This window comes from Sminthopsis crassicaudata, chromosome 2 (genome assembly GCF_048593235.1).
Source record: "Sminthopsis crassicaudata isolate SCR6 chromosome 2, ASM4859323v1, whole genome shotgun sequence".
Lineage (NCBI taxonomy): Eukaryota > Metazoa > Chordata > Mammalia > Dasyuromorphia > Dasyuridae > Sminthopsis > Sminthopsis crassicaudata.
In genome coordinates this window covers 643,190,957-643,217,993 of record NC_133618.1, presented here as the reverse complement: position 1 = coordinate 643,217,993, position 27,037 = coordinate 643,190,957, and the positions used below count along the sequence as shown (strand labels likewise).

At 32.4% G+C, this 27,037-nt stretch overlaps 1 protein-coding gene across 4 annotated transcripts in view; it reads left to right on the top strand.

Annotated features, from left to right (window-relative positions):
- LOC141558848 (pro-neuregulin-3, membrane-bound isoform-like) overlaps window positions 1-27,037 on the top strand; it is a 959,615-nt gene that overhangs the window by 418,672 nt on the left and 513,906 nt on the right. For 2 of the 4 annotated variants that reach the window (XM_074296649.1, XM_074296648.1), the window contains exon 2: window positions 1,240-1,369. In XM_074296649.1, the coding sequence (XP_074152750.1) occupies window positions 1,240-1,369 (130 nt within the window). Of the gene's footprint in view, window positions 1-1,239; window positions 13,426-27,037 lie in introns of those variants that run through there. The other 2 variants (XR_012487155.1, XM_074296650.1) reach the window with 2 other exon arrangements.

Sequence of the window (27,037 nt, the reverse complement as noted above, 5' to 3'; positions counted from 1 at the left end):
CCTTTTCCACCAAATTCCAGTTTCCACAATGAATATGCGCTGATAGTAAAATGCCCATTAATCCAAGTCAATAGCAAAGCAAAATTTATGAAAAGTATATGCAGGAAAATGCAATTGTTTAATGATCCTTTTCACAAATTTTCATTCTAGCCAAACTAATCTATTCACAATTAGATCTTCCTCCATGACTGCACAAACTTATGGCATACCTACAACATACTCCTCCTTCATTCCCTAGAATCCCTATTTTCCGTCAAGTCTCTGATCATGTGCCAGTACTTATAAGGAAAATTTCCTTATTCTCCTACACCTTGCACCTAATTTTTGGTGCTCTCTTCCCCTCTTTTAAATGATTATGATTAGACTTTACTATTACATGTTACTTTGGACTAAGTAGAATGTAGGGCTCTTGAAATCAAGGGCTGTCTTTTGTTGCTGTTATTGTTCTCTTTATTGGTTTTGCTTTATGTTTGCACTCTCAATGCCTAGGATGTTTGGAGAATATTTCTTGATTTGAAATTATTGGGATTAGAAAAATGAACATTTTACCCTATACCCCAAAGAGAAATCTAAGAAATAGCAATTATTTGATTCTATTAAATAGGTAGATCCAACATTTTTTACATATAAAAGTCTGTCAGAATTTGTATCATTTGCATTTTAATTATGCAATAAAGGGAGAAACACTGAAGGAATAATTGGGTCTGATATTAGTCAATTAGAGCTATAACTAAAAAAAAAAAAACAGAAACCTACATTGATTGCCACAGAATAGTCACAAATATCCATTGATCAGATGTTGTTTTATAACTTGTAGTGGCAATAAAAAACAGAGAGGGAGGTATCCATTTTCGATGTACCATATTTGTTAAAATTTAAATAAATGAAAACAGATTCAGAACACCTTACTACAATATAATTCAGCTTTTACTGTTAATGTTTTCTAAACTAGAGATATTTGAGGGTGAAACTAATGATTAAAATTTAACTTAGAAATAAGGGCAGTTTGATAAAGTGACTACATTCCACATAACCGGTCCCATATGAACAGAATAGAGACAGCACACCGTCCTTTCTGTCCATGTTGTCCCATAGAATACCATGCTTCTTTTTCTATAAGAAAACCTGTCAGAACACATAATTCTATGATTGCTTATGGGACCTGTCTGGCAAAGGGGGTTTGGATTTTGATGAGATACTGACTGTATATTTCCTTCCCCTGTGTATTTTTGTTGACAGATACAACTACATATTCCACTGAAAGATCGGAGCACTTTAAGCCCTGCAAAGACAAGGATCTTGCATATTGTCTGAATGAAGGAGAATGCTTTGTGATTGAAACCTTGACGGGGTCACACAAACACTGCCGGTAAGGGAGAGTCATTCACCGACCCACATTATTATTATTATTATTATTTTTTCTGCTTAGTCTATGCAGAACTGGGGGGAAATGGCAACAAGAGACAAAATCCAAAGCCATCATGATGGATGAGTTAGAATTGTAAATATTGGAGGCCAAAGGGTCTCAATTTCTCATGAACTATAAATCAGAAGTTAAATGATAAGGTTGAAGTATCAAATCAACTTAAAAAGGTGTTATTCTTACAATATCTACAACATGTACTTAAATGTTACATATTTAGTATTATTCATTATAAGACTCATACATGTTGAAGGATAAACTTCTTATTTATTCCCTGGCATTCAGAAATATTTACTCATAATTAAATCAGCCTTTTGAAGAAACACAAAAGATATAATTATACAGCATCAGACGACCAGTTCAAACAGCCAACAGTAGCTTCAGCTCTGCTGTATCATCTCCAACAAAAAAATAGACATATTCTAAAGCTGCTAGAGGTCTTATGCTTTTGTCTCAGTTCATTAATTCTGTTATAATTTATCTTTTTTAAAAGGAAAAGGAAAACATCCATGCTTGTGAAATACTTTGTAGTAAGAATAGCATTCCAAATGAATCAACAAAGCCCTGTGGCAGGCCAATGACTGAGCTGCAGGGTCCAAAGACAATGGTGGGGTTGTGGAAGGTGGCTGTTTATGAGGCCTTCAGAGACACAGGATTATATTCCAACTGGCAATAAACAAGGTCCAAACAGATGTAGATAAATAATGCTCTTATATGTGCTGCAGTTTCATGGCCCAGCACCCCATTGTAGGAAATCAAATTAGCATCAGAAACATATCCTACTGAGTTTTTATTCCCAGTACTACACTTGTAATTTGTTTGTTTTTTTTTCCTTGAATTTTATATGCTTCAGTGATCATTTATATCCATAGCCCTCTCCTTCCCTTTTTTTTTTCTCATACGACACAGTTATTAAATTAATTATTCTGAATCATGGAGCATGGAAAATTGGGTTGATTTTTTTTCCCTTTTCACTAGAGCTATTAGTAAAATGTATAATTCTCCTGCCTCTCACTCATTACTTGATTAAATCAACTCCAGAATCCTGAAGTTACAAAGGCTGGAGATGCCTTTGGACTTGGATGAAATGGAAACTTTGGACAATATTGGGACGGTTGTTTAAGCCTATAATGTGGGATAGTTATAATAGTGTTTTTAGCATGGGTTTTAAATTACCTAACTGTTTTTACCTAGTTTGGAGACTGCTACTTTAGTGGAGAGTTGTAGCTCTATCTCAATATTCAGTGTGACCTTAGCCAAGTCACTTAACACTTAATTAACTCCATGATCAGAAAAATGAGAGGTTCATAATGGATGAAACATCTCTATTTCTACTATTTGATTCATTTAATGTTTAATTCAATTCATTTAACAGGCCTCTTAAATCAATATATGTATTCCAAAGGATGTGTTATTTTTAATCATGAAGAATTAATGGATGCTTTGCATCTGATATTAAAGGTCTTATACAATTTAAAGAACTGTTTACAATATTAAAGGCATCTTTGAACATTTGACTAGGATATTTTTATTTATATTTTTGGAAAGGCTGGTGCTATCTTTAAGACAAGATTATACTCTTGTTTCTCTCTCTCTCTCTTTCTCTCTCTCTCTCTCTCTCTCTCTCTCTCTCTCTCTCTCTCTCTCTCTCTCTCTCTCTCTCTCTCTCCTCATACTGCTTTATTTTTCATTCAATACCTCTGAGTAACTCATTGATAGAAGGAAATACAAGTGAGAAAACCCTATTAAAGCAAGTTGGTAGATGCTTTGTAATTTAAACTTTTGAAGAGTTTTCTTGAGAGATTAAGAGCCTTACCTATGTTCACACAGTCAGTGTGTCAGGGGTTGAATTTAAATCTAGATTATCCCAGTTGTAAGATCAAATGTCTATTAATTGAATCATGGCTGACTGTCCCTCTTATCACTTTATACTAGATTAAAAACTATCAATTAGAACTATCTAGATGGCACAATGGATAGAGTGCAGGAACTAGATTCAGAAGACCTGAATTCAAATCCAGATTCAGATAGTTACTAATTTTATGACTGCCAGAAATTTACTCAATATCTATTTCACTTTCTTCATTTGTAAAATGGATATAATAAGAGATAGGGACACAGAAGAGATGTGAAAAAGACAAGCATAAAAAGAGATGAGAAAAGGAGACATCTCTTTTTGAGAGATAAAGAATGACAGACAGATAGAAATGCCAAGAAACAGAGTCAGAAATCCATCCAGAGACAGAGACTCACACACAGGTAGAATTGAAACTTAAAGAAACTGGAGATTTAAAGAAAAAATGTAGAAGAAGACTATAAAAGAAGACAAAAGACCAGGATTCCTAGATTCTGGCCTCATATGTGTTACTTAATAATCATGTGATCCTCACATACCCCTTATGTATATAGTTATATAAGAAATTTATATGGATTCTTACATTTCATATCTCTCTTTTAAAAAATGGTAAAAAGTGCATGTATTCAATATCTTTGCCTTTTACATATCAAATCTCAAACAGTCAACATTCCTAGTATTAAGAAATTTATAAAAGTGAGAATAAATAGACTGTGGTATGTGTATGTTATATTTAGGGGAGAAAAAGCTCTTTTAACTGTAAACTGACTTTCCCCACCTTGACTTGAGCTTCATTGTAATTAAAGGAAGAGATCCTCCATTTTATTTTTGAAAAGAAAAACAATATTACAAAAACAAAAATATTATTTCATGCTTATTTAACATCTAGTTGAGGACCACTTACTCCTGGTCTTCCCATTAAGCTTGATGTACAGTGGCCCAGCTCCAGTTAGATAGAAGCTATTATCATTTACTATTATTAGGTTGATGAGTAAGAGTTTCAATTCAACACTTTACTTTCTGATTAAATAATTTTCATCCTATTCAGATTTTTTTGTTAATTTTCAATTTGCTCTAGTCAAAGTAACTTGTTTCCATATTGACTTCATGTATTTTGGAATCACAAAATAAACTTGGGATTTTACTAATAGAAATAATTCAATCAGAGAAGCAGAGAAAAAGAATAAGGAATGATAGGAAATCTATTAAAGTTTTACAAGTAAAAATAATTCTGAAGAACAGGGGTTTCTATGCATAGTTACTTTTCTTATTTTGTTTAGACATGTTGGAGATCTGAGAAAAGGAACATTCCTCAATGTGTTCAAAACTAGAAGTGGCCAGTGTGATTTAACCAATTGATAGGCATTTGAATAGAAAAAAAAAATAATTGGGAAAAATTTCAAGTTTAAAATATGTCTTGATTTTATTATTGAAATTCAGTCAGTATTACATCAGTTATAATGGCAAATGTCTTTTCTAGTCCTTGGATGGAATAGGAATTATTCTTAGGTTTGACTTAATGATTTGGGGAATCTGTGACACATTTTCCCAAATCTACTGGCTTTTTTTGAAATTTAAAACTACCTCCTTCCAAAAAACAAAACAAAACAAAACAAAACAAAACAAAAAAAAAAACAGAAGATAAAGAGTGGGAACAGAGTCAATCTGAGAGTCAATGAGTCAATCACTTTGAGAGAAGTAAGGTTATGATTGAGTTGATAGGAAAGCTGTATGTCAGAATGTTGAGAGAACTGGGATTTTCATGAATTCTTTCAAGTTCATATGGAATCATTTGAATATAAAGTCTGGGGAATACTCAATATAAGTGTTTAATTTGAACAGTTCTACAGGAAAGGTACCCTACCATTTAAGAGCAAAAGGGAGAGAATTTGTGGAGCTTTGTGCATATCTCTCTATAGTCCCACCTGCCAGTTGGTAGTGGTTCTAGTAATTGCTATTGAAATTTTTAAGTAAAGACTTTGATAGTCAAAGACCTGGAAGCTTCTCAACTTACAATGCTTACTTACAATTCTTCGTATTTTCCTTATTAGTCACTACCCCATAATTAGAAAAGGTGAGTTACAATTTAATCATCATTAAGTAAATATCATGGTATGGCTGCTCTGATTGCTGTTATTCACAAATACATTCCACTTGCCTTATCTCCTCTTCCACATTTTGTGCTATTTGGAAATATATATTGCATAATAGTATGCTATTATTAATATGCCAAGAAGATCCTTAAACCCAAAAGAATTCCCCTTCTATCATATCTAGGATTGTTTTCTTACCTGATGTTTTATGTGTGTATCAACCCTCATCCCAAGGAATAGACTTTGCAACAGAGACACATGCTATGCTCTCAAGTAACTAAATGATCTGGAATAACATGACATCTCTTTGGATGACAGAAAAGATTAAGGAGGGCTGATCTGAATTGGTCAGAATTCAAAAAGTAGTGACTGCTGATAAGTTATCCCCAGATTAGGCTAATTAAGTAGATTTTTCAGTGGGTGTCTTGGAGGTTAAGCAGATATTGACTATCAAATAGTATGTCCAGGAGAGAAATCTAAACAATTGTTGACAACTTGGAACTGCTTAAGGAAAGAAGGATTGAAGATACAAGATCCTATTTATTAAATAAGCCAGTAATCACTCTGGAAGATATATTAGGTTTTGTACATGAATTGTTTTCATTTTCTAAATAGTTCTTCCAAAGTCTTAAGAGAGAATGACTTACTATTTATTATTGTTAAAAATGAAATCAAATAGAAGGCAATTATATTTTTGCCTCTGTTCTGTGGCCTCCAAGAAAATGATTTTGAAACAATCTAACAAAGATTTTGGCTCTAAAGATAATGTAGTATAATGTCTGTAATAAGAAACAGGGTAATAAAAGGATAAAAAAAATCTTAAGAGGTATTTCAAGTTCATCACAGACTTTCCAAGGTAAACATTGAATCATTCAATTGATGATATTTGTCACAACTCAAATATAATTTAAGTAATTTGCTATAGCTGTATTCACAAGTCAATGATGTTCATAATAGAAGGCCTACTGATTGCCCTTGCCATGAAAATATTTCAAGTTATAATGAAACTTCCCTTTATTCTCAATCAGTGTAGCTTGTCAAAATAGTTTCATTTTCTAAAAATGAATATTAACCTTGCAGTACTGTGATACCAATGAAATGGATTGTTTACTCTCTTCTAACATATTTCTCAGTTCACTAATCCTATGTAGGAGAATCATTCTGGAATGTTTTATGGTGAATTTTAAGACCAAGATAAAGATCCTTAAAGTGTTTCTATTAAGTACTAGTTAAATATTCTTAAGTTAATCATTGAAATCCTATGTACTTTTATCAGAAATATGCACTGTGATTAGGAACAATGTTTTTGTTTTTAATTTTTTCTGGATGTACTATTTCTTATTTCGTGACTTTATTAATGCTAAGTGATGACTATAGATTTTAAAAGAATATATGAAAAAAAATAAAAAATGAAAACACAAGAAAATATATAACTAAGAGGGAATAAGGATTTGCATATGCACTGTAACAATGATTTTAAGAATGAAAAAAGTCTATGATGATTAAAGGATTATGAGGACAAAAAAAAAAAAAAAAAAAAAAAAAAGCACATTTGGAAAAAAGAACAATGCAAAGATAGCAGCCCTGCTTTGAAACAGAAGGAAAAATGTCAAAGGATGCTTGGTTAGGAGAATGATCTTCAAGCTGGAAATAAATAGTTGAACAAATGGAGAATTAAAACCCAAGAGAACCGGAAATAGTAAGAGAGCACCTTGTTCCTTGAACAGAATTTAACTCATCTAGCCAAAATCAATTATATCCTTAGGCAATGAAGGATTTGGAGGAGTGATCACAGAATTGTTGTTCATAATCTTCAAGGAACCTTAAAAAAGGGAAAAGGTGCTAGACAATTGAAGATGGAAATGTTCCAAATTTTAAAGGAAGAATAGGATAAATTTCAAATTCAAAGACTGGTGAGCTTTCTAGCTATACCCACCAATAGTTTATCATGGTTTATTTTCAATCATTATTTTCCCCACATGATTAGAGTACTATTTACTAAGACATTTCTCTACATTATTCTTTTTTTTTTTTTTTTATACAAGAAAGTAGTTGTTAAGTTATCTTAGGTTTATTGAGGAATAAAATGACCCCGTCATTAATTGAATGTGGTTTCTAGATATTAATGTCCTAAATGTTATGATGGAATATATTCAAAATTTTAAGGCATTAAAGAAAAGATACCCATAATATCCTTATAATCAAAATGGAGAAAAGACTATAACATAACAGTCAAGATGAATTCTTAATTACTTGAAAAAACATGATACTCAAAGTTCAATAAATAGATACCAATCTAAAAAGAAGTTTATTATGGTGGCCAATAGATTTTGATGTCATTTTTATTTTATTTTTAATTCCAGGGAGAAATTAGTAGAGAAGATTGCATGCTATGATAGATGGGGAGCTGTGCTAAGAGTTGAAGAAATTTGAGCCAAATCCCAGGCTTACTCTTTACTAGGTCTAAGCTAATTTTTAAAAATGATTTTTTAGATTTAGTTTCTTCATTCACAAAGTGAGAAATCTGAACCAGATCACCTTTAAAATTCTTTTCATATCTAAATCTCATGATCCTAAAATATGCTCAAAGTTTTGTGAATAATGCAAATTTATAGCTTAATTAGCATATTGATTGATAAAATCAGGATTCCAAAAGGTCTCTCTTTAAGTTGGAGCAATGGCCTAAATCTTATTTGATCATATATTACAGTATGAATGTAACATTCTGCTTTTAAGACTCTTTAAGTAAAATATATGTTTTGTCTTTATCTTTCCTTCTTTTCCAAATATACCTTTACCCATTCCTTTCTCAGGAAGCCATCCTTTGTACAAAGACTTTTTAAAAAGAGGAAAATATCAATTTAGCTAAAAGTATAATTTGTTTTACAATATATACAATATGTCACATTCATAGTTAACCACCTTTGAAAAAATATAGAGAAGAGTACATTTTCTTCTCTTCTGAGATAAAGTTTTCATGATAATGAAACATCATTCAGTTCTGTGGTTTGCCATTTATATTGGTGAATTTGTTTATATTTTACTTTCTTGGGCCTGTTTAGTTGACTTTGATTCATTTTATACAATTTTCCCCATGTTTCTATGAATTATTCATATTTATTATTTCATATGATATAGTATAATTCTATTTCTCTAATTTACAAAAGTTTAAGCATTTCCTAATTGATACTCATCTACATTGTCCCACTTCATTGGTACTAGAAAAAGTGCTGCTCTAAATATATTGATGTGAATAGCCCTTTTCTATATTTTCCTATATTAATTATAAGTAGAAAATGAGAGAAACCTAGCAAAATAGCATTAAGTATGAAAAAGTCCAAGACATTTTAGAAACAAGACCAATATGAGTATTATATAGCTTTCTGAAAATTAATCATGATCTAAAGTTATTTTCTTAGAAATATAGTATCCAGAGTTAAGAGATCCTTCTTGGTTTTCTTCTGAGCATAATGGTTTTAGATCATTGTGATTAGTTATGGATATCCCAGAAGAGAGAATAATCAAGTAAAACATCCAATGTTGCAAAATCATATATTAGTAATGATTAAAGAAAAATGACAAAGAATAGTCTAAAGAAGAGGAGAAAAGTAGTGAAGTACCATTACTATCTTAAGATATTTAAAGAATTGTCATTTACATAGGAATTTCATATTTTCTCTTTGGAGGTGTGTCTCTCTAACTTATATATGGAGCATTCCATCTGTAGCTGTCATTGTCAGTGTCTGCTTTCCTGCTTCCTTCTTCCTTACTATCTTCAATCATATCCAGGTCTCTTCCATCTTTAATGACTTTCATTTAATCCTATCATGCCTTCAAGCTATCAACCCATGTCATTCACATTTCTTTTCCATTTCATTGGCAAATTTCTAGATTGGTATCTATACCTATTGCCTACACTTTCTTCCCTGCCACTCACATCTTAGTTTCTCAAAGTCTGGCTTCCAACTAATGAGGGAAAGGAAAGGGGGAACCCCATTTCTCGGCACATAGATAATCCCATGAGGTGCAGTGTCCCCGTAAAATGAATTTACAGGCCTGAAAACCTAGATTGATAAATAAAAGGTTTATTGTAGGAATTTGGAAGTAAAGCTCAGTTAGAAAGACGCCAGGGCCAAAGGTGGCCACTGGCGGATAGGAACCCCTACATGGCTGGAAGGATACCATGTGTTGGCTGGGAGGGCTCCTGCAATGAGGGCGTCCCTGCTCACCTCTTTTATACCCAAAAGATGATGGACAGTATCCCTAAATTCTTGGCTGGCTTTTCTGTTAGCTTAGATTAAGTGAGGGCCGGGGGAAGCTGAGGTGATGATGGTGGGGGCTGGGCCTGTACATTCAAGCCATGGGTTGGGCAATTAGAAAGGAATCTTAAAGGGACTTCAACCCCCATCACAACTAACAATCTTTTAAAAGTGTTCTCTCCAAAGTTCCAGGGATCTCTTATTTACTCAATCAATCTAATTACTTTCTCTGAGCTCTGATTCTACTTGAATTCTCTATTCCCCTGTGGGTTTGTTTGTTTGTTTGTTTTGTTTTGTTTTGTTTTGTTTTTGCAAGGCAATTGGAGCTGAGTGACTGAAAAAAGTGGTGTTGAGTATAAGGTGGAATTTGAACTCAGGTTCTTCTGATTTCAGGGCTGATGCTCTATCCAGGCCACCATCTAGCTGTCCCCTCTCTGCTACATTTATCCTTGTCAGCTTCATTCTGGATGATTCCTTCTTTGATTTGTATGAAAGTATAATCTGCTGATTACATTCTTGCTATTTGACTACTTTTTCTCAGTTTCTTTTGCTGGAAAACCATCCTCCATTGGATAGGCTTCTCTCAAGTTTTGTTTGTTTTTTTTTTTTTTTCCCCAGGTCCTTTAGCTCTCATATTGTCACACTCTCTTAATAATCACATTTCCAGAAGGATTCAAATATTACCTCTATAAAAATAACTGTTGAGTCTATGAATGCAGCCCTATTGAATCTTTCTCTGGATTCCATTCCTAAATCATCAACTGCTTTTATTATATTTATCTATATTATCTCAGCTCAAACCCATCAGGTAAAAAAAGAAAATGTGTTTTGTTTTTCCTTAAATATATACATCTTTATTGTGGAACCCATTATCATTGCTGATCATCCAAGCTTACAACATTGTATAAATTCCTTACTCTTCTATTTCACACTCCATATAGCATAAGTTGCACCTTCTATTGTTTATCCATCCACTATATAATTCACATTTATCTTATATGCTTGATCCAAAAAGCCTCTAGCCTAGTTTTAACTCTATATTTCTTCTGACCTGCAATACTACTTTTGCCTTTTAATTGGTACCTTTCTTTCCAGTTGTTCTTTCCTTTTCTAACACAACTATCCTAAATCCAAATTCCTGTAAAGCCTCATTGACTTTGAATTGCTTTATTGTATTATTACAGTAGCCTCCTAATCAGAAACATTGTTTTCATTATTCTCTCTACTCTTTCTAGATCATCCACTCCTGGGATCTCCAGAGATGCAAAATAAATATCATTAATGTGATCCTGATCATATTATCTTCCTCTCAAAATGCATATATGATTTTATTTCCTTCAATTAAAAAATAAAAACAATGACCTATACTGGATTGCTTGCTGTCTAGAGGAGGGGAATGTGGAGTGGGAAAGAGAAACATTTGGAACACAAGGTTTTACAGGGGGTGAATGTTGAAAATCATTTTTGCATGTATTTTTAAAAATAAAAAGTTATTATTATTAAAGAAAGAAAGAAAGAAAGAAAGAAAAACTAACCTTGGCATTTTAAGGATCTATACAAACTGGTTCCCATTTTATATTCTTAAAGATATTTCATATTATTTCTTTTTACATCATGCTATAAACAATCTAACCTATCTTGATATTATTCAAACTTAATAGTCTATGTTCTATTTCTGTGCCTTTAACTTTTTTCCCCCTGCAATTCACTTTGTCCTCATTTCTTCCTGTTATAATTTAGTACTCTTTCAAGGTATCACTTCCTACAGAAATCATGCCTAATTTCTCTACTTGTTAGTGTCCTCTATTATGACACAAATGTGTTAAGAAGAAAATGTAGAGAAGGAAAAACAGGGTTGTCTGAAATGGAAAAGACTATATTAAGAATTAATGACTTTCTCATGCCTAAAAATGTTTATACATAGGTTATTTCAGAGTCTACTGGGCAAACATTTGATTGTTATAATAGTCCAACATGGGTGACATTTTTAAGTGCTGTGCTGCCTTTACCACAAATTTAAACCTAAGAATATGTTACTTTTAGACTTGATATAAAGTGGCGGGGTCTTAACTGCAGTCTTTCAAAGTGGATTCAGTGGCTCTGAGCTATAGGGTGCTTTTCATGAGACTTTAAGAAGTAAACTGCAAAAAGAGATTAGATACATACTTGTTAGTGAAAATATATTGTGTTGAGAATTCCTTTCATATATTAGTCTGAGTAGGACTGCTGAGGTCTTGTTCAGCTTTAAGATTTTGTATTTCCAACTTACTTTGAATAGTTAATAATAAATTATGTCCTCAATATATTTGTTATACAAAGGATTTTTTTTTTATTCTAAAGACTTTCTAAGACATGTCACCTGGATATATCCTGTTCTCTTACTAACAAAGTATATTAAAGATTGGGATATTTATTATCAACTATGATTTCTTTCTTTAAAATCTTTTCTAGATATGCTCCCTATAGTTTGATTATTCTTGAACATCTGTTTTTAGGATACATGTGGAAGAGAAGTACAGTATTTATGCAAACATATAATTAATCCTAGGGAGAATCTGTTCAAGAAGTAATAAAAAGTACAATTTGAATGAAAGTGAAATCTAATGGAGAATAGTAGTGGGAGTCTTTAACTTTGCTTCCCTAAGGACTATTATTATTAAGGACTATCATTACTACCTGAGAATTGAACTATTATATTTTTAGCTCTAAAAGCACTGAAAGATCCTCAAGAGATTTACATGATTTAGAAGTTTACTATTATTCTTTTATTTGCATATGTCATATAGAACAATAGGAAATATTATTTTAACATAAAATAATAACTAGAATTTGTTTAGCACTTAATTGTGAAATACCTTATGTGTGTATATATATATATATATATATATATATATTCAATCCTCATGCCAAACTTATGGAACAGGTGTTATTATAATGACTATTTGGAAGATGAGAAAATCAAGGATGGGAGAGCCATATCTCCAAGGTTACATAGATGTCTGAGACATGATTTGAAACAAGAATTTCCCTAATTCAAATCCAGAACTTTACCCCCTACTCTATAACCATTAACTATAACAGCAATAATTATTAAATTATCCACTCATGTATGATGTGATGAGATAAATTTAAATATCTTTTAATTCTGAAACTTTTGTCCTACTGTTTCATATAAATAGGTATACATGTACATGATGATTTTGAGTGATTGCTAACAGCTAAGTGTATAAGGAAGGGTTCCCCCAGAACTCAATGTTAGTGATACACTTAGACTAATTATTATATCTATTTTATGCATTTTTCTGCACAAATATACTTACTGATGATTTCTTGTGCATATGGCACATCTTAACCAAATTTCATGTATTATCTCAGTCCCTACTTGTACTCTCTTTTTAACAGAGATATAATGAATGTTTATTAAACTTAATTATTTAGTCATCAGAAAAGTTTGGTCTTTAGAAGGAAAAACTAGGAATTTGTGGAAAGATAGATTTGAGTTTTATATAAGGAAAAGAAAGTTTCTTATATAGCTGTACAAGAAAAATGATTTATCTTGAATAATAATGGATTATTTTTCAAAAGAGATCATTACATAAAATGAGAATGCCAAATTTTCAGAAATATTCTAGAGATGATTGCTGCATAAAAATGCTTTGAACTAGATGGCTTCTAAGGTTCCTTCCAGTTCTGAGTATCTGTAATCCATTGTAAACTATATAGAATATATCAAAAAAGATATTTCTATGAGGATTGTTGCTGTTCATTCATTTTAGTCATATCAAATTATTTGTGACCCACTTAGTTTTTTTTTTTTTTTTTTTTTTTTTTTTAAAGATTCTGGAGTGGCTTTCCATTTCCTTCTCCAGCTCATTTTGAAGATGAGAAAACTGAGGCAAACAGGGTTAAGGGACTTGTACATGATTGTATAGTGAGGCAGTATCTAAGACATTAGTCTTCTTGACTCCAGGTCTGATACTCTATTTGTGCCACCTAACTTTCCCCTCATTCCATTGAGTGCACTAAATATGATACCTTTCATTACAGATTTTTTAAACAAGTCTTTACCTTGCTGTTGTGTTTTTTTACAGCCATGTTATATGGTACAATTTAGCATGTAAGTGAACTGTATAGAAATATATCAATAGAAATAGTGAAGAACTTGAATCACTATATCCCTGCTTTTGAAATATTTTAATTTCAGTGTCTTGAGCATAATTTTAGTGTTCTCATTTCCAAAAGCTCTGTGAATCACTTTTACCTTAATTGCACCTCCTTGACACTAATCCACACTTTCTTTGAACAGATTTTATAATAAAGCAGGAGCATACACGTAAAAATTAATTAAAATTCAGTGTTCAAGTAAATTCTTTTTACCCCTCTATCCCTATCTCAAATGACATTGTCTCTACTTGAAACAAGGGACTGTTTTAACTTTCCACTGAGTACCTTCAGTTGATCAGGTTTTCATAATGATTTCCCTATGGACAACTTTGTTTACTAAACAGTTTAATTTTCTGAGTCCCTCCCTATTTGGTAAGCTGCAAAGCCTGCACATCACATTCAGGAGATGAATCACAAATGAGGGGAAATGTGTAGTCAGAAGGATTTTAAAAATGCATAAAGATAGCCAAATAGATCTGTCCAAGTATAGTATTCTATGTTCAAGTGTCCACCAATAGAATCATTGTGGAGCATATTAGAATGCATTTTATTATTTCCCAAATATCATGGTAATTCTTAGAAAAAAAAAAAGAAAACATTCAAATACAACAATAGTAATAAAGAGGTTACGGTGTGTGTGTGTGTGTGTGTGTGTGTGTGTGTGTGTGTGTGTGTGTTAAAATAGTGGTATCAAACAACATAGTATTTTTACTCTTTTTGTTATTTTGTTATTTGTTATTTTCTTGCATTTTGTTTTCTTTCTCATTTTTTTTCTTATTTATCTGATTTTTCTTGTGCAGCATGATAATTGTGGAAATATGTGTAGAAGAATTGAGCATGTTTAACATGTATTCGATTACTTACTATCTAGGAAAGAAGGTGGGGGGAAGGGAGGGGAAATTTTTGGAATACAAGGCTTTTCAAGGGTGACTGTTGAAAATTATCTATGCATATAAAAAAAGAATTAAATCTTGACTTGCAAATGAATTGGATTTAAGTGAGGCAGAGTTTAATAAAGTCATAAGCCTCCTTCTCTCTTCAGAATTACTAAAGTCTAGTGGAAAGACAACAGTCAGGACATTGGTGATGATCTGGGATGCAATAGATGGTTTTGGTGATTTTTAAAGTGTGACAAATTAGCTTCAATTATCTTTATGACCAATGGAACATATTGTTCTTATCCATTCATCCCATCAGAGGGAAATATTCACATGCTTGAGGCAGACTTCCTCTAACTCACCAATGAGTTTGAGCCTCCTTAATCACATGGTTTAATCCATCTGCTAAGATGGTTTTTAACTGAGTTTGACTTCTGTGCATGTTATAGCTTCTTGGAGTTATGGGTTAGAGTTAGGTGATGAGTTGGACACTAAAGATGGATGAGCAGTGCTGAAAAGAGCTTGGGAAGCCTTTACACCAAAAGTACTAGTCCCCTCTTAACACCCCAGACACCCCCACAAATAGAAGCTATGGAAACACATAAGACTGATAGCATTTCTACATGATGACTTCCAAAATCTTCTATTTCATTCATGTAGGTTACTTCCTTCAGTATTGGAAGAAATGACTTTTGGAAATTAGTAGGAAATTGGAGGTGGGAACAAAAAATACAACATTGTATGGCCAACATGATGATTTATTTGTCCCAATTTGATATAGTGTAGTGTGTAAAGATCTTGGCTTAAGGTCACAAGAAAACAGGTTTAAATCCTATAATCCTTCAAAGAGACATACCATCTGTCAACAGATAGCCATATTTAAAGATAACTACCACTAATATACACTAAGCCTTATGGCTTAGTAGTGGTTTGGGGAGTTGATTTTTATTGTATTTAATTCAGTATTATCTCTACATTTCTTGGAGCATGAGAGTAAGACTTTAGTAAACAGTTTTAATTGACAATTCATTGAAAATGAAGGATATGAAGAGAGTGTCTGCTATGGCTAAACTTCCAGAGTGTTCTGTGAAGGAAATTATGTAGAACCAAATTTATATGATCAGAAATCAGAAATCCAGAGACTTGAAGGGATCTTAGAAGTCATTGAGTTCAATTTGTTTTTTCATGGTGAAACTGAGGCATTGTGACATTAAGTGACTTTGCATACAACTCTTCTCACTTTCAATCCCTGTACTCTAGTCACCATATCACAATTCCTTTCTTCTTTAGTCATATTTGTCCAGCCCATATCATGGTCTCTATGTAATTTATAATCATTTTTCACAGAAAGATATTATGGAATGAACACTATGAGATTCATGTTTGAGTTCAAGTCTCAGTTCCACAATTATGTTTTATTAAGGAAGTAACATTAACCACATGACCCTCAGTTTCTTACTTTATAAAATGAAGAGGTTGGACTAGATTATAGAATTATAGAATCTCAACTATAAAAGGAAATCTTAGAGATAATTTAGTTCAAAGCACAATTGAATGATAATACCCTTTATAATTGAAAAGTATATATCCATTTGATCTTTTTTTTATTATTCATTTTTCCAAATTATCCCCTTCCTCCCTCCACTCCCTCCCCCCGATGACAGGTAATCCCATACATTTTACATGTGTTACAATATAACCTAGATACAATATATGTGTGTAAATCCAATTTTCTTGTTGCACGTTAAGTATTAGCTTCCGAAGGTATAAGTAACCTGGGTAGATAGACAGTAGTGCTAACAATTTACATTCACTTCCCAGTGTTCCTTCTCTGGGTGTAGTTATTTCTGTCCATCATTGATCAACTGGAAGTGAGTTGGATCTTCTTTATGTTGAAGATTTCCACTTCCATCAGAATACATCCTCATACAGTATTGTTGTTGAAGTGTATAGTGATCTTCTGGTTCTGCTCATTTCACTCAGCAACAGTTGATGTAAGTGTCTCCAAGCCTCTCTGTATTCCTCCTGCTGGTCATTTCTTACCGAGCAATAATATTCCATAACTTTCATATACCACAATTTACCCAACCATTCTCCAACTGATGGACATCCATTCATCTTCCAGTTTCTAGCTACAACAAAAAGAGCTGCCACAAACATTTTGGTACATAAAGGTCCCTTTCCGCTCCATTTGATCTTTTTAAAAAGACTTCTAATTAAGCTACTATTTTCCAAGACATATTTCTACTTTTTCTTTTTTTGGAAGTTATGTTATTTTCTTCCTATTACACCTATACCATTCCCTCTAAAAATATCTACCATTCCTATTTTGGTCTCTTAACACCAATCAATCTAATTCCTCTTTCACATTATAACATGTAAATACCTGAATAAGAAATTTATTTTGTCCTGATTGTATATCTTCTCTTTTCCAGGTTTAATATCCCTTATTTCTTCAGCCAACAGTCCAATGGTATGGTCTTAAGGGCCTTTATTTTCCTATTTTTACCATTCTGGATATTATATTGCTTACTAATGAACTTCCTAAAAAGTAGTGGCCTCAAGTAAAGCTAATATTCCAAATAGGCTTCAACCAAGGGGGAGTCTTAAAATAGTACCACCTACTTCTCGTTGGATACCCTGCTTTTATTCATGTAACCTATAGTTAAATTGAGCTCCAAAATTCAGTCCTGCACTGATTTTCTATGAATCTAGAGTTCTGGTAAATGAAATTTCCCATGAATACTTCTCAACAAACTTTTGAAACAAACAAACAAAAATAATGAGTCCTTGATTTCCTCATCCATAGGTCTATTTATAGCAAATCAATTATTTCATTTTTTTTCTTGCTTGTGAGTATCTTAAGGAAATAATATTAATAATAAAAAACTGTTATCATCTTCTTTTCATATGTGTGTCAGTCTAGACCAATCTAGAAAAGCCAAAATCCAGATTAAAGAAATTATGGATATTTTAGCAAACTTTTCTATGGCAGATTTTGAAAAATATATTTTATGCTTAGTACTTGATTTGATCACATTCTGCTTTAATATAAGGGGGAGATTTATAATTCCCCTAAAATGTTCTACATGATGCTTTATGGACAACAATCCTTTTTGGTGAACATATGGTTTACTCGGTCTTTTTTTTTTCCTATAGAACAATGTTAGTAATATATATGCATGTATGCCATATCTGTCTGTGTGTTGAATGAATGAAATTACATTTTCAAAGTTCTTTTAAATATACTGTATTTTAAAAATAAAAGATATGAAGCCCCCAGAAGGTAAATAACATTGATATGCACCCATTTAATTAGTGATAGAATTATATAAGTCTTTCTTTTCTTAGGGTTACTATTCTGGAAGGATGTAGCCATAGAGGATAGTATATCCCCCCAAAATTCAATTCTCTCACTCTCTGAAAGCAAAATAATTTTCAATAAGGAAACATCAATAAAAGTCACACTAGCATGAAATTATCTGGCATTCTGAATAATAACATATCTACTCATTTACTAAACACAGCACAGCAATTCTAGCCATGCAGCTTCCACATGCAAACACTCCATTGACTTGTCTAAAAACTGCCTTCAGATGAACCAGGATGAGTCAGACTTTCCTGCTCAGTCTTCCCCAGGCAATAAAGGAATTTGCCATGCATGTCAATCAGCTATTTGAAATTCACTCATTAAATTATCCCAACTTCACCAGCAGTGTGAGCTTGCAGGAAGCCATAGAATTACTAAAATCCCTTACTACCCAATTGCCTTCCAACAAATTTTGATTCATAAACCTCAAATCATGAAAATTATTATTAAAGGAATCAATTATATCTTTAAAGAACACCTAGTTCTACTTTCTATATGTTAAGCAACTAAATAATATCAATAAATGAATAAATGAACTGCATATATAAGTAGATAAAAGAATAAATAGATTGATATATAGACAGATAGATAGATGATAGATAGATAGATAGATAGATAGATAGATAGATAGATAGATAGATAGATATGCCTCTGGATATCCAGTTCACAGAAAACTACATTCAACACCTTTTCCCTATTAGTTGTATTTTTACTTTCTGATTAAAATATAGGTGAATAGATAGACAGACAGACAGACAGACAGACAGACAGATAGATAGATAGATAGATAGATAGATAGATAGATAGATAGAAAGATAGACAGATGGATGGATAGCGATAGATATAGATAGATTTAGATGAAAATACTTTGGCTCTTCTATATTTATACAAGCCATTAAATTCACATATGGTGTTACAATTCCAATTTATCCTGAAATCCACACTCCCCATTCTACCATTTTTTCCTTCTAAAAAATGTATTATAATATTTGATTTTTTATTATGTTTTTTATTTTGTAGTCTGTATTTTTGATAGGCATAGAAATTGAATAAAATAGAGTTATAGAATCTTGGAGATAGAGGAGACCTTAAATACTGTATCATTAAATAATAAAGTCAGTCAGTCCATTGTTCAAAAATATTTAATAATCCTCTATCACCTAGCCACAATGTTATAGGGATAAAAAAAATTGCCACAAACTAAACAAAAATCCACTAGAAGAAAACAAATACAGTCCCCTCATTCTAATGAGAAAAACAATATTCAAATAATGAATAAAAGATACATACTAAACTGGGTATATGGAAGGTCATGTCTAAGAAATAATTACTGGTTAACTGGTATAGACCAGGAAGACTCTTCTATAGGTAGCAGAATGTAAGCTGAAGGCAAAACAGGAAACCGAGAAGCAGGTGAGGGGACAGAATTTTTCAGGCATCCTGACAGCTAGCACAAAGGTAAAGAGATATGATATGGGTCATAGATACAGAACTGAAAGGGACATATGAGATTTGTTTCTATAGTACAATACCTACATTTAGTGGTGAAGAACAGAGACCCTCAGAGTTTGAATAATTTGCCTTTGATAGAAAGAAGCGAATTGAACTTATTTTCCTTGATCTCGGATATGATACTCTTTTCCTATATTGTTCCTCAATCATGGGGTTGAAGATAAAACCACAGGGGATGTCAGAGGTAATCTAAGCCAACCTCCTTATATTATGGTTAGGAGAATGAGATTCGATTTGGGTTGTCCAAGATCATTTAGTGGTGGGATTGGAGCTGGAAAAGAAGTCTCCTGATTTTCTATACAGTGGTTTTTCTCACTACATCATGATGTCTTAAATTTAATTATCTATTTACCTACCTACTTGTTAACTGCTCAGAAAGATTCTACCTAAAAAGTGAAATATTTTCCTAGAATCAGTTTTTCAACATTGGTCTCAAGAAATCTCTATCTTTCTAATGCATTTTTGTCATATTGTTTAATTTATTTTATACAAAATCAAAGGTTGATTGTCATACTTTTCATAGTGATACAGAATTTATAGATTTTGGAAACTGTCTAGCCAACCAGAAGCATATTCTAAAGAGGTAGAGGCTCTCAGAAAGCCTCCTTAGATATCAATATCATTAATGATAACTCCTTAAATCATTCTCATAGTATATACCAAATAATGAAATTAAAGTAAAAATGAAATTATATAAAGATAATTCAATTGAATCAAATAAGCCCATTTATTAATTATTACTATGTGTCTGGTACTATACTTTGGTACTAAAAGTACAAAGACAAAAACAAAACAATTCCTAACTTCAAAAGTAAAAATGAAATTATATAAAGATAATTCAATTGAATCAAATAAGCCCATTAATTAATTATTATTATGTCTCTGGTACTATACTTTGGTACTGAAAGTACAAAGACAAAAACAAAACAATTCCTAACTTCAAGGAACTTATATTCTATTGTAGTGGGAATGAGAGTTAAGCATCTATGAACACACACACACACACACATACACACACACACACACATACGCTAAACTATAAAATATATACAAAATAAATATGCATATGGGTTGCTTCAATGTATAATAATTACTATATATAGTGTGTTTGTAATATACTATGATATATAATATATTAATAATAATGGCATTTATTACATAAATTTTAATATGCGACTATTTTGCATATTCTATCATTTGAATCATCTTTTCTTCTATTATAATATCCAAAATAAACTCAAAGTACTATGTGACATAATGTGTGCATTTTATAGGTAATAAGTACATAAGGTTTGACTTAGGTCTTCCAAATTCCAAGTCTAGTATACTATGCATTGTGCACCTGGCTATCTGAAAAATAATCAGAGCTGCCTATGAGTTAAAAATCCTCAAACTTTTTAACAGGAGTATGTTTGGGATGATTAACTATAGGCACTTTGAGAAAATGAAAGCTATTGAAGTCCCAAAGTAACAATCTATATATCTCCATGAGAAAAAACTGTACATGATGTTAATGTATTCTTCAGGTATTCTATGTTTCCTAAAAGCCAGCTAGGTGACAAAACTCCTACCAATGCAGACCAGCAGCTTCTCTTCAACTTATAGTCTTAGAGAGTAACATCTGAAGCTAAGAGTTTAAGTAACTTGCCTAGGGTTACATAGCCATTATGTGTCAGACAAGATTTGAATCCATGCCTCTTGCATCCAATAGCATTCCATTATCCTTTGATACCTGTCAGATAGTCTGTTGCTTAAATTATTACATGTAGGATGCTAAGGACTTAATTTATATAATGAATTATATTAAATAGCATTTTGTATAATTTTTAAGCATCTTTGTCTCCTTTGATACCAAATAGCTTTGTAACCCTTTTGCTCTCCCAGGTTTGAAGCAAATAACTCCCCCGTATTTTTCAGCTAAATCAGAGTTTAGCCTGCATGTGGGTTTATGGAGACATCCAAACCAAGATAGATAGTTCATATCCATGTTGCAATATCATAAGTACTTCTAGTATTTTTGCTAGCCTTACTGAAAAAAAAAATTGGTTAGAAACAAATCTGGACAATAGATGGACCAAAGTGGAGGTCAGCTACTTGCCCCAAAATATACCATGTGATATATGAATGTTGCAAAGCCTAGATAAATAAAATAACCTGTTTTTTTTTTTTTTTTGTTTGTTTGTTTGTTTTTTCAAATCCTGAAGAACAATTGCTCTTGTTTAAACAGTCAATGTAATGATGGGTGCCAGCCTAACACCAAGAGGGGCATTTATGATAGCAGTAGGAGCTCCATTTAACAGAAATCAATAAACCACAGAACTCTGGGCTAAGAAGGGATTGGGGTGGAGTTGATGTTTGAATGATTCACAAAGGATAAAGATGAATTCAGCCTATATTCCCTCCCTAAGGATGACCTTAATGACTTGAGGAGCCAAATAGTCCAAAGAACCTTGAAGGGAGAAATTCAATTAAATAACCATTACTTTCAATCTCCCCAACTCAAGGGAACAGCATGTGGGTTATTCCAACAGAGAGGGGGGAAACATTCTTGAATGGTGACAAAACAAAGACTAATAATAGGTTAATGGAAAGACTGGGAGGAAATTGACTTGAAAAGAATTGGCAGTGGGGATGAGCTGACAAAGCAGCTCCTTTGCATAAGGTTAAGATCATGGTACAGTTTGGGGAATTTTTAAATTATAATTTACATACACAATGAAAGTCAGGCAAAAGCCTGCTCTCTATATTGAGCTTTTATTGTGAATATTGGAATATTTGAGACAGACACTTTCATTTCTGCTTGAATTGGCATATGTGAAAGAAATCCTAATTATAGTTGTGATATTAAATAATATCTTTGTTGTTATCCATGTTGTCTTTTTTTAATAGCCTAAGCAACATGCAGACTTATTCATTAATATGCAAGATATCCATATGCAGGCTAACCTATTAAAATATTCAGAAACAGTTAACTCCAATGACCCACAAAGGAAAATTGTGGGTGGACTATGGCCTTACCTTTGGGACCCAGCCCATCTGAGATCATTATTTAGAAATGTCAACCTCACCGGAAATAAGTTAATCCATTTCATTATCATCTACTCTTGTATCACAATTGAACAAAACAAATGAACTGAATTGTTTTAAATTATTTATTTTCCTTCTTCCTACCTGGTCTGTAGTAGATCAGAATTAACTTCCTACACAGCAATAGTTTGAGTGCCCTAGAATGTTCATGTCAAAATGCAAAAGAAAAGGGATAGATATCTAGTCATTTTTCCCCCTATCTTTTTATAGATGAGGAAAATGTGACACAGAATGATAGAAGACTATGTCTGTGGTCCTGCTAGGATTCACCAGAAGTAGATGTTCTAGGTCTAATTCTCATTACACACGTTTCCTCTTTGTTGCTCTCTCATCTCACTTACCAGCTTTATTGTGACAGAGGTGAACCCACTGTTGGCAAAGTGGTTGCAGCCTCACAACTTAGAATGGCTAAATTTAAGAAGTCCTAAAAAGCTTAGACATCTAACTAATGATTTTATCAGAAATACCTATTGTCATTCAGACTTGTCTTTTTGTTACCTACTGGGGAAAACAAAACACTTTTATCTCTTTTAGAATCCTGTCCTTGATTACACAAGGGATATTAAATATAGCTGCATTGATGAGAAAGCTTGTGGATTCTGATTGCTATGCTCTCTTGGTGACTAAGGGTACCATTCATGCAACTCCAACACAATTCATTTTGATGATCTAAAGCACATCCTATAACTCTATGTGTCATGAACAGTATCATTTATACGTGACTGACAGCATCTAGAATTTTACCATTGATCAGTAAACATTCAGCTGGCAGGGAGGATGATAAAAATCAAGAATGAAATATCAGGTATATCTAGTACTTCTACTGTATGCAACACCTTCACATCTTACCAAGAATATCATTTATCAAATATAGCAACTCACCTGAGGTCTTTTATTGTTGTTGCTGTTCTGTTTTGTTTTTTGGGGGAGTGAGTGGGGGGTAGGAAAAGTTGATATGCAAATAGATCAAAATAACAAAAAAGAATATCAAAAGTGAATTATTCTAGCGAAAACCTAAATTGTCAAGACAACAGGACTACAGAATGTCTGTCATTCACTTCATGCAGAGATATCATGTAGCTGTTTTTCCTCAGTGTAATCAGCATATGTTGCCAAAGGATAAAAGACGATGGTCTAAATATTGTTTTGTTTGCTTTCAAAATATATTGCTTTCCTTTGGAGCTCAAGAAATCCATGTTGAAAAGTGAAGTGTGTGGTCCATATAGGAACCAGGCTCAAATCCAATAGATAATGGAAAATTTTCTCAACCTTTTTAGCCTGAGGATTCAAAATGACAATTGTTTGAAGTACTTCTAGATTTCATTCCATTGATATGTTATTTCTGGCACATGACTGTATACCCAATATATGGCTATTTCATTAATAATTTCATAATATACGCATATTATATATACATATACATATGAAAATACATGAGTATAAACACCATATACAAATACATATATATATATACACATCTCTCTGTATGTATTATATGTATATTTATACATTATATTTCCATGTTCACTTATACACATAATTAACAAACATTCATTAAATAACTATTCTGTGTCAGCTACTATGCTAAAAGCTAGGGATACAAAAAAGAGGGAAAATACAGCTTCTGAACTCAATGAGTTTACAGTCTAATGAGGAAGACAACATTCAAAAAATGCACACACATATAACATGTATCTGTATATACATATAGCAAATTCTATACAGTATAAATAAAAAATAATTAAAAGTGGGTAAGCACTAGAATCAAGAGGAGTTGGAGGGGGCATCTTATAGAAAAATAGGATTAAAGTTGGGATGTAAAAGTAAGGCAAGGAGGTGTGCATACAAAAAGTCTTAAAACTATAGGAAACCTTTTGAAATATGCTGTAGATAGACAAATATAGGTAGCTATCTACCTATCTATATTGTGAAAGTGTACAAAATGCTTCACATGAATATAAAGAATTGGAATTGGAAGGACACTTAGATTTCTACTCTACTCAACCTTTTCTTCATTTTATGAATAAGAAAACTGAGGCCTTAAGCAACTTGTTCATGATCACATAGCTAACATATTTCATATCCATGTCTTTTTATTCAAAATCTTTGAGTTCTTTTCTCTAGGTCAGGAGTGGGGATTTTTTTTCCTGCCAAGGACCATTTGGATAGCTATAACATCATGTGCAAGCCATACAAAATTATCAATTTAAAAACTTAAGCAGTGGATGGTTTTTGTTGCTTGGCAAGGCCAGACCAAATGATTTTATAAGCCTTAGACAGTCCAAGAGCTGGAAGTTCCCCACTCCTATTATAGATACACAAGGCATATAGGAACGGACAGGCCAGTAGCCCTAGAAAGATCTGAACTCAACTGCAACCTAAGATATGTACTAATTTTATGATTGGGCAAATCACTTAATCACTGTCTGCCTCAGTTTCCTCAACTGTAAAATGACGATAATAATCACACCCATTTTGTAGGATTATTGAGAGAATCAAATGAATTAACAAATGTAGAATCATCGTTTAAATATTACCTAGGAGCCAAGTAAATGTTTATTACCTAAATTCTGGTCCAGTGCTATCTTAATTGAAATTCGGCATTTTTTCTGCTAAAACATCTAACTTTACTCCATGTGAGCCTCACCACAATCCTAGATTCTACAGGTATTACTAAATAATAATGACCAGACCAGTGATTTAATTAGATGAGAGACCTCACAAGCAAAGGAACTTCATCTACCTATACAATCACTTCGTTCACTTAAAATCTTATAGAACTGCCTAGAACAAGTTAAAATATTTTCCCCAGGGTCATTTAGCCAATTTCTGCCCCAAGCTTTATTAGAAACCAGATCTTGTGGCCTTCTATCTGTCTATTGTATTATATTAGCTCTTCACACTACTGACATTTTTATCCTTTTTTTAAAAAATGGAAAATGAACCAGCAGTGCCACCAATGAGTATGTATCACAAGGAAATAATAAAAGAGGGAACCCATATGTACAAAAATGCTTGTAGGAATTTTTTTTTTGTGAAATAAAAGAATTGGAAAATGAGGAGATACACATCAATTGGGGATGGCTGAATAAGATGTGGTATTTAAAGATAATGGAATATTATTGTTCTATAAAAATGCTGAACAAGCTGATTTTAGAAAGGCCTAGAAAGATTTACATGAACTGATGCTGAGCAAAACATGCAAAACCAGGAATTCATTGTACACAATGACAGCAAGAATATTAGATAATCAATTGTATCCAAGGGAATCCCAATATATTTCCAATAGAAAATTTAGAAAAAGAACTATGGAAATTCAATGTAAATCAACATATGCTATATTTACTTCTCTTTTTTTCTGTCATGTGGTTTTCTTTCCCTTTTTGTTCTTATTTTTCTTTCCCAACATGATTCATAAAGCAATGTGTATTTTTTAATTAGTTTAATTTTAAAAAGGTGGAAAATGTAAGTCAGAGTGGTTAAGTGATTATCTCATGATTATACAGTTAGTATGTGTAAAGAAGAGATCTGAACCTTGATATTCCTGATGCTAAGTCTAGCACAACACAACACAACATAAATCCTAAGTCAGAAAGATAAAAGTAGGGTACAATACAATCATTTTCAGAGTCTGGTTTCTCATGACAAGTCCCTTAATGCAGGATAATATGGGTATTCTCCAGTCCTATGGGAATAGCTCTTAAGTGATTGTTTCAAATTCTTGAGGTCTTTACTTGGTAGAGGATAGGACCAGAGTTCTGTGACAGATATAGGTTCTTCCATCTTTGATTCATCTCACTTAATATACATAGGAGCTCATTGTTAAGCATTGACTGATCATTTCTAATAAGTCTGCTGGGAAATGGTAGTCCTTAAAAACCCAGATTATTAACATATTCATTATACATATCATAATGAATTTGCTTCTCTTTTAAGTAGTATCTTAAGGGTTATAAGCTATTTTTTTCTCCTCAATTCTGTATGAAGGGGTGAACAAGTATTATTATCCCCATCTTATAATGAATGAATGAATCTCAGAGATGTTAAATTACTTTGCCCATTGTCACACAGAAAGTTTCAGACCCAAGTGGCTTGAGACAAACTCTTTTTTCCCCTTTCTACCATGACATATTATTAGTATTTAACATTAATATTAAGATATTGCTATTTTCTATTAATGTTAATACTAATATATAGTGGGAAATATAACAATATTTTCATTCATATCATCTTATAATAACAATATTTTTATAAGCTGATTTCATAAATATAGTAATCTCGTCTCCATTTTTTAGTCTTTGGATAAATAATATCAATTATTTTTAAAGTTGATTATTAGTTGTACTCCAGTTATATAATCTGAGTAAGGCCAGAAAGAGTATCATTAAATATACCT